We start from the raw sequence: 13,860 nt of genomic DNA on the forward strand, positions 1-13,860 counted from the left end.
CTTTATTTTCTTCATCTACCATTTTTGTTCTTCTTTTTCTTTCAGTTTTCTTCTTTAACTTTGAGTTCCTCCTTATCATTTTTCTTTTTCACTATTTTGTGTTACCCATCTTGATCTTAACGTTCATGGTCTAGGACTTTTGGTTCATTTTTTCCTCATTTTTTTACGTTTTCGTCAACTCTATGTTCTTCTATATGTTAAAATTTATATTTTTTCTCTTCTTTTTCTACTTCGTTTTTCCCTTTTTCTGTTTTCTTTTTCGGTTTTTTCCTCTGTGTCCTGCTAGAGTATTTGGCATCTCTTACATTATTCCAAAAATAAACAGAATTAAGAAAGCCATATTTAAAAAAAACAAAAAAAACAAAAAGACTTAAAACCTGTTCATTAGACAATGAAGATGATTTATGATATGTTGACATGGTTTTAATAACGTTAAGTAAAGAAGAATAACTGACAACACAAAACAACAACATATAATCGAGGAACACTACTATTGGTACTGAAAAACGGAAAAGACTATAGAAAAAATCGAAAATTGATTTATAAAAAATAAAGACGGTAAACAATACAACGAAAAGCCGACCAATGTAGAAACCAAACTATAATTGAGCTTAAGACACATATTAAAAAGTAATATATTTATATATAGCTCTCAACTTAAGCTAGGATTTCTCACATCACATGTACATTTTTTTTCTAGATAATCTCGCTCAACAGAGAATCCGACTGAAATTATCTTAATATTATCAAAATAACTAAAAGTGGCAACAAAATTGTTATATAAACTACAAAAATAAATTAATTGATTAAGGATATTTAAAAAGATTTTATTAACGAATAAAGGGGAATTAGTTATCTAGATTGAATGAGAGACCTTATAGCGAAAAATTTACTTCGCATATATTATATATGATATGATTTTAAATGTTTTTTTTTATTTAATTTCAATTTTTAAATTTTCGTTAATTTCTATTTTAAATATTTTTTGATTAAATTTTAATTTTTGATAATTTTTATTAAATTTAAATGTTTTTTGATTAAATTTCGATTTTTAACAATTTTTTATTAATTCACGATTTTTAATATTTTTATTTAATTTACGATTTTTAATTAATTTACTATTTTTAATAATTTTATTTAATTTACGATTTTTAACATTTTTTTAATTAATTTACGATTTTTAATAATTTTTATTAAATTTATTTTTAAAAAATATAAGGAGGAGTAAAGGGTAATTAGCCATCTTGAAATTGAATGAGAGAGCTTTAACTCAAAATTTTACTTTGCTTATAATATATATGATTTCTGTCAAAAACCGAAAATTGGTAATATAATCTTTATATTTTACCAAAAAAAAAAAACTATATTTCAATTTTAAAACATAAAAAAAATTGTAAAACTATAGACAAAAAAAAAAAAAAAAAGAAAAGAAAAAGAAGCAAAGTCTATAGTTTCTATACAATTTAAAGTTTATACAGTTTATCTCCCTTAATGATGGGGTTTTCGATGATCAAGTCGTTAATGGCGGCAGATTTGTAATCCGATGGACAAGAATGCTCCTCCGGGTACCGGTGGGACCCGCAGAACACATGGCCGCATCTACATTGAAACCCTAGCAACCCTACCTTCTTCTTGCACACATTGCATCTACAACTCTTCTTCTTCTTCTCTTTCACAACCGCCTCAGCCTCCGCCGTCGGCGCCTCTTCAGTCTCCTTCACCACCGCCGCTGTTTCCGTTTCAATGCTCAAAGAAGCTAAGTATCTGTTAGACTCATCTTTTAAGAAATCGTTGTAGCACTTAGAACAGAGGTTCTTGGTCCGTGACGTGCTGAAGAAGCCACATCCTTTAATGCATAGAGAAGGCTCTCCTGTCATAGTTTCTCTGTCTAATTTTTATGACTGCAACGGCAACTTTGTATCTCTCTCTCCCTCTCTCTCTGTCTTTTGCCTTGTTTGTTTGGTTTGGCTCTTCACAATCTAATCTTAGTTTGCAAATTTCAATGTCTCAGTCTTTGCAATGTTCTGTTTTGGCTCAATCTAGTTTGATGTCTGCAACTTTGTATGTCTTGAGGTTATATAAGAGTTGTTAATAAATAAATAACTAAGAGGTCATACTCCTGCCAGTATTCAGGTGTTTTATGTACTAAGCAAATAAGTATTTGGATTTCAATTAATTTTTTTTTTTTGATGGACTTGTCTTAAGATAGAATCTTAATGGAATAATGATTAACAGCCGACTAATCCAATTCCAGTCTAAGAGTGAAAAACATAAAACATTATCCTCTGAAAATTAATTAATAAAAAGTTTGCCTCCTTGAAAATCTGAGTAGTGAAGAAGATTACTCAGAGAAGGATTTTGCTTATTTTAGTCTTCTACGTACCAATAGCAAAAACGAGAACACAGAGAGAGAGACCATTAGCTCTGAACAATGCAGGATGCGAAGACCAACGAGTAAAGTTGATTCACTTGAAAACGTACATCGCTTGCATTATAGGTCTTATCCCTTCGTTTGATTTTACTTAGCATGATTCTTCTCCCTGAGATAGAAATTTAACGATTCTCATTAGCAAAACCCATCAATAGCAAACAAACAGATAAGCATCACAACATAGGATATGTGGACATGTCTGAAACCTGCAGCTTATGTTAATGAGATTCGGTTTTGTCCCCATCGTTGGTAGACTTGGAATTGGCTTCAACACGCTTCCCTTTGAATGAGAAGTTGAATCCAGAAGCAGAAGTAGTAGTGGAGGTTGTTGATACATGAGTAGAACCTCCAAAACGTTTCGAAGCAAGATCCAAGCGTTCGATCATCCGTGCAACCCCAGCTATTCCTGCGTTCATCTCACGGTGAACTCCTTTGCTCAGTTCTTTCACAGAGTTATTGCGTGCAAGTAGCTTCTCCTTAAGACCTTGTTTACTTTTCGAGATTGACTCTTTGTACCTGGAAGGCATGCCCTAATCAGTTTTTTATTACTGACTTCTGAACAAACGAAGTTGGATTGAGAATGGCATTACCTTGCGGAAGCAGCAGCTAATTTGGATTTAATGGCTTCCGGAAGAGAGGATGCTTCAGGTGAATTTGGACTTTGAGATGAACGAGATGGAGAAAAGCCAGGGGAGATTCTGATTACAGATACAAGAGAAAAAAATAAGGATACGTTACAAAAGGTTTAGCCGTTTAGGTAAGTTATAACATATTAAAGGCTCGAGCATTCTCCAAGAAGAAGCTGCATAATGAACATATATGGTCTTTTGACCAAAAAAAAAAAAAAAAAAAAAGAACATACATGGTCTCGAATTCACCAAATCAGTAACTAAGTGAAACTAGAAGATATAAGAGCATCTCCTTCTATTTTTACTAGGTTTTGAATATGCCAATACCTGGATCCGTTGTTGCTATCTGCAGGATTAGAAGTGTGATCAGAGGCAGGAGTTGTTGATCCAGGAGTCAGACAAAGGTTTGTGTTCCGATGTTCAACATTGGAAATAACAGCAGAATTGTGATCAAGATTGGCCATATCAGTAGGATGAACCGTAGTGAGATCACTAGGAGAAACAAGACTTGAGGATATCTGAGTCTCCCTCCTTCGAAGCAAACAACGTCTATGAGCAGCTTCAGTGAGCTGCCTCAAGAATTGTTCATCAAAGCTGCTAAACTGTGATTCCTCCTTAAAAAAAGTAAATCATTATCTAGTCAACTACAATGGCAAAAACTCTTGAATATAATATCACAATGGATACTTTTCTAACCTCATCTGAGTGAAAATCTTCATGGGAGTGATGAATAGACCTTGGTGAGGATGAAGATACGTTCCTGGTTTTCATCAGCCTTTCCTTCTCCACAGCTGACAAAAGCTCTTGGCTACAAAGAAAAGAAGTAACCAATACTATTAAGACCTAAATCATCAGAATCAAAATCTTTTCTAGCCAGACAAGATCAGTAAGAGTTTAGATGATGATTACCTAGCAGGATCTTTCAAAACAAACAATTGCCAGCAAATAGGACACTCTTTGCTTCTCTGTGTCCTGTGTAAAATCCCCAATTACGAATCAATCACTGATATATGACAATCAAGAACAAGACTCAAATCTACAACAGACCACAAGATGTTTTAGCAATTGAATGTGACACAAAACATAAGTACCATTCAACGATGCACTGAAGGTGATATTCATGTTTGCAACTGGTAACCTGAAAAATGAAAAATCATAATTCATAAGCATCCATCGGCAGATTAGATACTGGAACAATAATCGGCAAAGGTAACAACATTGAAACTTAGATTTAAAAGGGTCAGATGAGAAAATCGAGAGTATCAGTTGAGCAATCATTGTCAATTTGCATAAACATTCTTTTGATCCTTTCAACGACGGTTCAAGAATAAATTGTCACAATCGAACGATCTCGTATTAATTTCTCATGTCACAATCATGTTATCCCAGATTTCAAGCAAAGTGAGAAGGAGATCGCTAAAACCCATCAAGAGCTGTCAAATGTAGAATTGAAAAGAGAAAGAGAGAGAAAGAGAGAGAGAGGAGAGATAATCTCACAGTGGAAGGGTCCTGGACAGTGAAAGGCTCGAGACAGATGCTGCAAGCGTCGTCGGTATCATCATCGGGGGATACGAACGCAGAGGAAGACGACGAAGAAGAAGAAGAACCAATGGCAGGATTAAAAGGAGACTCAGATAAGTTGAAAGCAGAAGTATAAGTGAAATTAGACATTGTTGGGTGATGAGCGAAGAGGGATGATGATGATGAAGAAGAAGAAGCACAGGATTGAGATCAAGAGGATGAGGAGGAGGAGGAAGAAGAGGGATTGATCAAAAAAAAAAAAAAAGAAGACTGACAAGTCAAAGAAAAGAATGATGAGGAAAAGTCAAAAGAAATTGCAGGGAGTAAAGTTCGATTCGACAGTTCGTCTGTTCCACTTTTACTTTTTCTTCCTGGAATTTTAATTTTTTGACTTTATTAATAGGCCTGACCATTCAGATATTGTATCTTAATGGGCCTGACCTATCAGATACCGGTGGTTCGGGTTCGATTCTATCAGGGTTTCAGATTTTTTGGTATAAGAAGTTTAGTATCGATTCGGGTAATTTCCTTTCTGGGGGTTCAATTCATCGGTTTCGGATAAAGGTGTCAAACGGCCAGTCAGCATCCAACGGGCCAGTCAGTGTCCAACGAACCAGATCCGCTGCAAATTTTTATATTTTATGGTCTTTAATGGGCCAGCATCCTAAGATTATAGACAACAAAACTATATCTAAATCCGTCCCACTAAGCCCAACAGATAATATAAATTTCTATTTAAAATTAATTTATTTTATGAAAATTTAAATTTCATTAAAATGTTTAGTGTTTTCTAAATTCATATGTTCTCAGAAAACCAGCAAATAATAAATAAATAAAAAACGAGCTAATAAAAAAAAAATCAAGAAAACTATTGTAATAATTTATTAAGTTTTTAAAAAAAAAAAAACCGGAACAAAACGAAACAGTACAGTAAACTTAGTCATATGCAAGGATTTCTAAAAATCTTATAAGAAAAATCATGAACTTAAACTCAAGCAGCAATAAATATCAATCTTCATCATCAACAATTGACTTAAAAGAAGGTAATGTCTTATCTCCATCATCAAATTCTTCATCCTCTTCTACATAAGACACATAAACATATAGCACCAGACTTCGAATCCATTCGGATTCGGGAAATCCAGTACGATAGGCCACATGTTCTCGGGTTCCTCGTATCTGACAGCATAGGCCATGCTGAATGGTCAGGAGAAGGAGAGATCACCTTCTCTATGTCTTAGATCTAAGCTCGATGATCCGAAAGGGTCGGAATATAAGGAAGGGTGGCTCACACAGGTACCCATGGCCAGAGAGCGGAGCCATTCATTTAAGCAACTTCGGTAACCCGGTCCTAGTATTGAGGGATCCGGGCCAGATATGAATAAATCCATAAGCGGAAAACACTATTCAAATTTCCTGCCATTTGAAAATAGAAATATGCCTTAGAATGATTTGATTACTCATACCCTTACAAACCCACGAGATTGGTATTTAATCCATTGTTCTTACATGTATCAGGCGACAGTGACCTTTCGCAGGAGCCAGAGGGAAAAGCAGAGGTTCAGCGAGAGCCATACCGCGCCTGAACCGCCAAACTAATCCGTACACTTAGGGCGTAAGGGACACGCTGATGAACGGTCTCGTGGCAGACAGAATATACCAAGAAAAGTTGATGAGACCATCAGAAGCATGATGCAAGCACAAGATTCGAACCCAGTCAAGTTGGGCCATGGTCCAACCCACCCGATTCATCATCTGCGGATCAACCCGGTATACTAATCCGGATCAGGTAAAATTCTATAAATAATTTATCCATTCCAATGAGGAGGGGGACACACATTTTTAGCTATCATAAGGTTCACAATATCTCTCTATATACTTGTAAGTCTTAGATGCTGGCACCTTATACTTTCCGGTCACTACTCCAACCATCTTTTCACTTCTTCTCCCGGTGGTCCCGAAGCCGTGGAGCTTTTCCACCAACAAACTCTTCTCTTCTTCTCTTTTTACCACAAAGAGCCCATCATCGCCAAAGGTCGGAGTTGATTCCACCTTTCTCATGAACACTCATCCCATTTTCTTCCTTCAGTTTTCCGATCTCTTTCAGCTTTTCGATTAGCTACTTAGTGGTATTTTTGGTTGAATTATTACTTGAGTGTTGGAGAGCATTCGAAAAACACACCCCCCATTGTGTTATGGGCCTTCATGTGTTTCTCGGTTTTGCAGGATACTTGCCCCCACAAGAGGATCAAAAATCCCCTAAACAGAATGTTAAATGTATTTGTAGCGCACTAACTACTAAAATAATACATTTAACAATCTATGTAATTCATTATTGTTATTAATATAACATGTTTTTACTTAGTTAATTATAATGTTAGACATTAATTTATCTGTAACGTGCTAAATATATCAATATCATTTTTAATCATCGATAACTCATTATTGTTATCAATCTAACATATTTTTTACCTAGTAAATTATAGTGTTTGATGTTAATTTATATATATGTAACGTGCTAAGTATATCAATAACATCTTTAATTATTTATATAGCTCATTATTGTTATCAATCTAACATTAACCTTACTATGTAAATCATAATATTATATATAAATTTATATGTTTATATGTGATATAATAATAAGGAGTCAAACAAATGGAATACGAAAGAGAACAAAAACGCTCTCAGACACGGGTTTCGAGGCTTTCCGAAAATGTTTGAATCTCGGCCTTTCTCTTTCCAAATCTTGAACGTTTACCAGAAGTAGAGAGCTCCTCTCTCTGAACCTTTGGTCCTCGCCGTATTCCGCCGCTTGACTACGTCAGAATCATGTCTACGCTTCTCTGCTCTCTTGTCTGTCAATGACAAAGACTTTCAAGACCACGCTTTATCCTCTAGCTAATGCTACGTTTTGGAGTCGCTTGAAGATGTCTTATACCCGAGCCTTCTCTGGTACTGTGCCACACTCTTCCTTCTACTGAAAGTCATTTCTCAAAAGATAAGTCGCAAGAACATATCTCAAAACCAAATCCCTGTTCCTCAATCCTGGTGATGCAAAAAAATTCCTCTTGAAGCTTACCATCCTTCTAGCTACGCGCTAAGAGTTTTTTTTCAGTTTTACGGGCCACCTAATCTACAAAGCTTTCGTCGTTATATTATTTATCACCACCATCATAAAAAATCAACTCAGTCTAACAATAATGGAGAAGTCGAAGGATATCCTCAAGAACTCGTACCTGGAAGAGGATGAAGATGAGATTATTGAGCTCTCTCATGTAGACAACTCTCACCTCTTAGCCAGATTCAGCAGAAGTCTTGTGGGTCGGATGTTTAACCAAGAAATCAGGAGCACTGAAGCTCTTATTGCTTTTATGCCAAGACAAAACATTTGGGATGTGGAAGGGAGAGTTCATGGCATAGATCTGGGCAACTCCAGGTTTCAATTTGACTTTGATTCTGAAGCAGATCTGCAAAAAGTTCTGAACAAAAGGCCTTGCCACTTCAACAAGTGGTCCTTCTCACTTGAGCGCTGGATCCCTCATGTAGGAGAAACTTTTCCAAGCAATATGACCTTTTGGATTAGAGTTTCAGGCATCCCAACTCACTTCTGGCTGGAGGAGAACTTCAGAACCATTGGGAAAACGCTTGGAGAGGTGGTGGTGGTTGATGCTAGAGCAGCCAGGGTTCAAGTTTCTATCAATGCCGATGAACCTCTTAAGTTCAAGGCCCGAGCCAGACTGCAAACTGGTGAAGTTGTTAAGGTGGACTTGAAGTATGAGAGATTGGATCGATGGTGCCTTACGTGCAAACACATATCCCATGATGAGAAAACTTTTCCTCTACTGACTGAAGAACAAAGAAGAGAAAAGATGTTAGAAAGGGAAGCTGAAAGAAACCTGCAACAAGTCGCTCGAGAAGATCAAACCAGAGACACGGATATCCTCCATCTTCGTCGCCAAGCCGGGCAAATCTCGGTTCCTCTCCGTGAGAGAGCTCCTATCTCCTATTGGTCAAGAAAGGTTCTATGCTTTAGGGCTTGAATCGGTGTTAGTCTTTAATAAGGAGAGAAGGCTCAAGGGATCACGTGTGATGTTTAAGGAAGAAGAGAGTTGGTGTCCGTACAATGGTCCCCCCTTGGCGCGTCGTTTACACTTGGTCTTGTGACCGTTGGAGCTGTCACTATCTCTCGGGATCCATGCTCAAGACTCACATGTTTCCTTATGTCTCTAACCACTTTCTTTTGTATTGTAGCTTAGCCAAAACCTAGTTTCTATTCTGTCTCCTCTATATATGTATCAAAGACGAGAATGAATAAACACACTACTTTGGGAACTCTTTCTCTCATCTCTTTTGCACACTCTCTCAAATCTCTTTATTCCGCTTAGTCTCTAAATATTCTAACATGGTATCAGAGCGATTGGTTCCGATTTCCTGAGTTTCTTTTCTCTATTCTTCCAACCTTATTCTCTAAATCTCTCATTCTCTAGTTCGCTCATCTCTTATTCTCTTGTTTCTCAAAACTCCTCAAGAACAAATGAGTTCAAACGATGCAAACACTGAGATCTCAAAACCGGTGGTGATTCCTGTTATCCTCAAAGGAGGAAACTACTTGTTGTGGTCTAGAACCACAAAGACGGCGTTGTGTGGACGAGGGCTTTGGAATCACGTCTTAGAAGAACAGATTCCCGAAGAAGACGCCACCAAAGACGGAAAGAAGGATGAAGAAGCCAAAGCTGTGGAAGCAAAATGGTTCCAAGAAGATCAGACCGTGCTTGGCATCATTCAAAACTCCCTTGAGCCGACGATTCTTGAAGCTTACTCCTACTGTGAGACAGCAAAATCTCTGTGGAAAACTCTCAAGAATGTGTTCGGTAATGATACAAACCTGAGCAGAGTCTTTGAAGTCAAGAAGGCGATTAATGACCTGAGCCAGGAAGACATGGAGTTCAAAGCTCACTTTGGGAAGTTCAGATCCTTGTGGGCTGAGCTAGAGATGCTGAGGCCGAGCACTTTGGATCCTAAAGTTCTCAATGAAAGGCGAGAGCAAGACAAAGTCTTTGGACTCCTTCTCACGCTAAATCCCATCTTCAACGACCTCATCATGCACATTTTGAGAGAGGATAAGCTCCCAAGCCTTGAAGACGTTTGTGCAAGGATCCAAAAGGAGCAAGGTTCTATTGGTCTCTTCAAGAAGCAAGAGCTCATCTCGGCCAACAAAGGTGTCTTTAAACCCGATGACAAGAAGCATGGATCTGTGACCATTGCAAGAAGAAGGGCCACATCAAAGATAAATGTTGGATTCTTCATCCCCACCTGAAGCCGAGCAAGTTCAAGGATGCAAGAGCTAGCTTTGCTCAAGAAGGAGCCGGTGCATTGACACAAGGTGGAGATGGTGCCATGAATGTCTCGACTGAGTTTGTGAGAAAGACCGACCTTGAGGCTCTTATCAAAGCCTTAGCCGCAAAACAGTCTGGTATCACCTTCTTCTCTAATAAACCTAAAACCGCTTTAGTTGTAGATTCAGGTGCATCTCATCATATGATTAGTAACCCTGAACTGTTAAAAAACATAAAACCGGCTTTAGGAAATGTTGTGATAGCTAATGGTGATGGAATTCCCATAGAAAGAACTGGTAACCTAAAGTTATTTGATAAAGATAGTAAAGCATTGTTTGTGCCTAAGTTCACTTCTAACTTATTATCGGTTAGTAGAGCTACCAAGGACTTAGACTGTTATGCAATATTTGGTCCTAATGATGTTCACTTTCAGGATATTAAGAATGGGAAGGTACTTGGAAAAGGGGGAACCAAAGATGATCTATATGTTCTCGAGGATTCTTCACCAAGCGACTCAAATGCTTTCTCTTTTAATTCATGTTTTTCTGCAAGTTTGAACTCTATTTGGCATGCTAGATTAGGTCACCCTCACTCGCGTGCTCTTGAATTAATGTTACCTGATGTTGCTTTTGATCACACAAGTTGTGAATCTTGTATTCTTGGTAAACATTGTCAAGTTATTTTCCCTAAATCATCTACTATTTATGAACATTGCTTTGACTTGGTTCATTCTGATGTGTGGACTTCACCTTGCATGTCTAGGGATAGTAATAAATACTTTGTGACCTTCATTGATGAAAAATCAAAATATACCTGGATAACTTTACTTCCCTCTAAAGATCGTGTATTTGAAGCATTCACAAACTTTCAAAATTATGTGACTAATCATTTTAATGCCAAGATTAAGATTCTTAGATCAGATAATGGCGGTGAGTATACAAGTCAAAGATTCAAAGAACATCTAGCAAAGCATGGCATCTTACACCAAACCAGTTGCCCTTACACTCCACAACAAAATGGAGTTGCTGAGAGGAAGAATAGACATTTAATGGAGGTGGCCAGGTCGATGATGTTCCATACAAATGTGCCTAAACGTTTTTGGGGAGATGCTGTCTTAGCCGCATGCTATCTCATTAACCGGACCCCAACAAAAGTCTTACAAGACTCATCACCATTTGAGGTACTTAACAAAACTAGACCCTCATTAGATCACTTACATGTTTTTTGGGTGTGTTTGTTTTGTGTTTGTTCCAGGTGAACAGAGAAACAAACTTGAGGCCAAAAGCATAAAGTGTATATTCCTTGGGTATTCAACAACTCAGAAGGGGTACAAGTGCTATGATCCTGTTAATAGCCGCACTTATGTGTCCAGGGAGGTCAAATTTTTTGAGAACCAGGGATACTATGACAAGAAGAATTGGGAGAGTCTCAAAGACCTGTCAAGCTCTCCATCAGATCTCGCTACCAGTCTGCGGTTCTTGCTGGATCACCTTGGGAACCCAGTCCTGCCCAAGCAAGTGCATAAGCCGGTTCCTACAAGTACTCAAGAAGAAGCTGAGCCGGTACCATTGAGTTCAGAAGTAAATCAAGAAGAGGAGCAGAGTCAAGAGCCAACTCCAGATGACTTAGAAGTGGAGGCAGAGGAATCAGTCCCACAAGAACAAGGAGAGGCGGTTGTAGAGGAACCTGTTCAGCCATTAAGAAGAAGTACTAGGCTCATCAAGGATCCATCTAATTGTATTGTAGAGGAACCTGTTCAGCCATTAAGAAGAAGTACTAGGCTCAGCAAGAACACCAAAGTCTACTACAATAGTCAAGCTGTAGCTCATCCAATTCAGGCTGTTTGTTCTCTTGCCTTGTTGCCCTCTGATCATCAAGCGTTCATGGGAAAAATTGAGGAACACGAAATTCCTCAAAGCTATGAAGAAGCTAAAGACAAGAAGGAGTGGATTGAAGCTATAGGTGACGAGAGAGGAGCTATGGAGCGCAACCATACTTGGGATGAAGCCGAGTTACCACCAGGGAAGCGTGCTGTGAGCTCAAAGTGGGTTTTCACTATCAAGTATAAGAGTAACGGTGAAATTGAGAGATACAAGGCTCGGTTGGTTGCAAGAGGGTTCACTCAGACCTTTGGAGAAGATTATACAGACACGTTTGCTCCGGTTGCCAAGCTCCATACTGTAAGAGTAGTCCTCTCACTCGCTACTAACCTCTCGTGGGATCTGTGGCAAATGGATGTGAAAAATGCATTCCTTCAAGGGGAACTTCAGGAAGAAGTGTATATGACCCCTCCTCCAGGCTTAGAGGATATTGTTGCACCCGGTAACGTTTTGAGATTGAGGAAAGCTATATATGGATTGAAACAATCTCCAAGAGCCTGGTATAACAAGCTTAGTACCACTCTGATGGAAAAGAGGTTCAAGAAGTCTCACTCGGATCATTCTTTGTTTACCCTCCAAAGTTCTCAAGGTCTGGTGGTTGTTCTTGTTTATGTAGACGATCTTATCATTTCTGGAGATGACAAGGAGGGAATTCAGTCTACAAAAGCCTTTCTTAACTCGGTATTCGACATTAAAGACCTCGGCGAGCTCAAGTATTTCCTTGGCATTGAGGTATGTAGGTCCCCTGAGGGTCTCTTTCTGTCTCAGAGGAAATACACAGTTGATCTTCTCAAAGAGACAGGAAAACTTGGAGCTAAACCAGCCAAAACGCCGCTTGAAGAGGGCTACAAAGTCAATCGAAAGGGGGAGAAATCAGATGAAGCCTTCAAGGATGTATTTAGGTATCGACGACTTGTTGGCAAATTGATCTATCTCACTCTCACAAGGCCAGATCTCTGCTTCGCCGTGAATCAAGTAAGCCAACATATGCAAGCTCCGACAGTGTATCATTGGGGTATGGTGGAAAGAATTCTCAGATACCTCAAAGGGAGTCCAGGACAAGGCATTTGGATGGGAAAGAACAATAATACAGAGATTGTGGGATATTGTGACTCAGATTGGGCTGGTGATCGTGTTGATAGAAAGTCAACAAGTGGGTATTGTACTTTCATTGGTGGAAATCTTGTAACCTGGAAGACTAAGAAGAAAAAGGTGGTCTCATGCTCAACCACAGAAGCTGAATATAGGGCAATGAGGAAGCTTACAAGTGAATTAACCTGGCTTAAGGCGCTCCTTAAAGACCTTGACATTGAGCAAGAAGGTCCGATTACAATGCATTGTGATAACCAAGCTGCTATACACATTGCAACAAACTCGGTGTTTCATGAGAGAACAAAGTCTATTGAAATAGATTGCCACAAGGTCCGTGAGAAGATTGAGGAAGGTGTGGTGTTACCGTGCTACACAAGAAGTGAAGACCAGTTGGCTGATATTTTCACTAAGGCCGCAAGTCTTAAAGTTTGCAACAATCTCTTTAGCAAGCTAGGACTTGTGGACCTTAGTCGCCCTTGATCATAGTCCTTGATCCATGGACATCACACTCTTTTTCCCTTAACAAGGTTTTGTCCCATGAGGTTTTCCTTGTTAAGGTTTTTAATGAGGTGATGCTCATGGGTCTTCAAGCTTAGCAATCTAAACAACTTCGATGGCCAAGCTTGAGGGGGAGTATTGGTCAAGAAAGGTTCTATGCTTTAGGGCTTGAATCGGTGTTAGTCTTTAATAAGGAGAGAAGGCTCAAGGGATCACGTGTGATGTTTAAGGAAGAAGAGAGTTGGTGTCCGTACAATGGTCCCCCCTTGGCGCGTCGTTTACACTTGGTCTTGTGACCGTTTGAGCTGTCACTATCTCTCGGGATCCATGCTCAAGACTCACATGTTTCCTTATGTCTCTAACCACTTTCTTTTGTATTGTAGCTTAGCCAAAACCTAGTTTCTATTCTGTCTCCTCTATATATGTATCAAAGACGAGAATGAATAAACACACTACTTTGGGAACTCTTT

General features: G+C 38.6%; 3 protein-coding genes across 4 annotated transcripts; 1 reads left to right on the forward strand and 2 right to left on the reverse strand.

Annotated features, from left to right (window-relative positions):
• Positions 1-1,463: 1,463 nt before the first annotated feature.
• On the reverse strand, positions 1,464-2,028 carry LOC18029488 (putative zinc finger A20 and AN1 domain-containing stress-associated protein 8). Its single transcript, XM_006414701.2, has one exon. The coding sequence runs from the start codon at positions 1,875-1,877 to the stop codon at positions 1,464-1,466; it is 414 nt and encodes a 137-aa protein (XP_006414764.1). The 5' UTR covers positions 1,878-2,028.
• Positions 2,029-2,203: 175 nt separating this feature from the next.
• Positions 2,204-4,825, reverse strand: LOC18029489 (E3 ubiquitin-protein ligase RHF1A). Of its 2 annotated transcripts, none has more exons than XM_024149371.1 (8): positions 4,558-4,825; positions 4,152-4,198; positions 3,970-4,032; positions 3,757-3,868; positions 3,388-3,662; positions 3,022-3,129; positions 2,638-2,947; positions 2,204-2,540 (listed from the first exon to the last, which is right to left on the reverse strand). In XM_024149371.1, the coding sequence occupies exons 1-7, from the start codon at positions 4,729-4,731 to the stop codon at positions 2,650-2,652; spliced, it is 1,077 nt and encodes a 358-aa protein (XP_024005139.1). In that variant the 5' UTR covers positions 4,732-4,825; the 3' UTR covers positions 2,204-2,540; positions 2,638-2,649. The 2 variants fall into 2 exon arrangements, with proteins under 2 accessions (XP_024005139.1, XP_006414765.1); XM_006414702.2 differs by having other exon boundaries at positions 3,388-3,674.
• A 2,959-nt stretch (positions 4,826-7,784) lies between these two features.
• On the forward strand, positions 7,785-8,624 carry LOC112082031 (uncharacterized protein At4g02000-like). Its single transcript, XM_024149116.1, has one exon. The coding sequence runs from the start codon at positions 7,785-7,787 to the stop codon at positions 8,622-8,624; it is 840 nt and encodes a 279-aa protein (XP_024004884.1).
• Positions 8,625-13,860: the final 5,236 nt, after the last annotated feature.

This window comes from Eutrema salsugineum, unplaced genomic scaffold (genome assembly GCF_000478725.1).
Source record: "Eutrema salsugineum unplaced genomic scaffold, Eutsalg1_0 scaffold_1, whole genome shotgun sequence".
Lineage (NCBI taxonomy): Eukaryota > Viridiplantae > Streptophyta > Magnoliopsida > Brassicales > Brassicaceae > Eutrema > Eutrema salsugineum.

Bases quoted from the DNA above. Each gene is read 5' to 3' on its own strand.
- LOC18029488 (XM_006414701.2), bottom strand. From the start codon at position 1,877: ATGACAGGAGAGCCTTCTCTATGCATTAAAGGATGTGGCTTCTTCAGC.
- LOC18029489 (XM_006414702.2), bottom strand. From the start codon at position 4,731: ATGTCTAATTTCACTTATACTTCTGCTTTCAACTTATCTGAGTCTCCT. The intron at 4,033-4,151 runs GTACTTATGTTT...GATTTTACACAG, and splicing joins CTTCAGTGCATCGTTGAATG to GACACAGAGAAGCAAAGAGT. The intron at 3,869-3,969 runs GTAATCATCATC...TTTTCTTTGTAG, and splicing joins GTTTTGAAAGATCCTGCTAG to CCAAGAGCTTTTGTCAGCTG.
- LOC112082031 (XM_024149116.1), top strand. From the start codon at position 7,785: ATGGAGAAGTCGAAGGATATCCTCAAGAACTCGTACCTGGAAGAGGAT.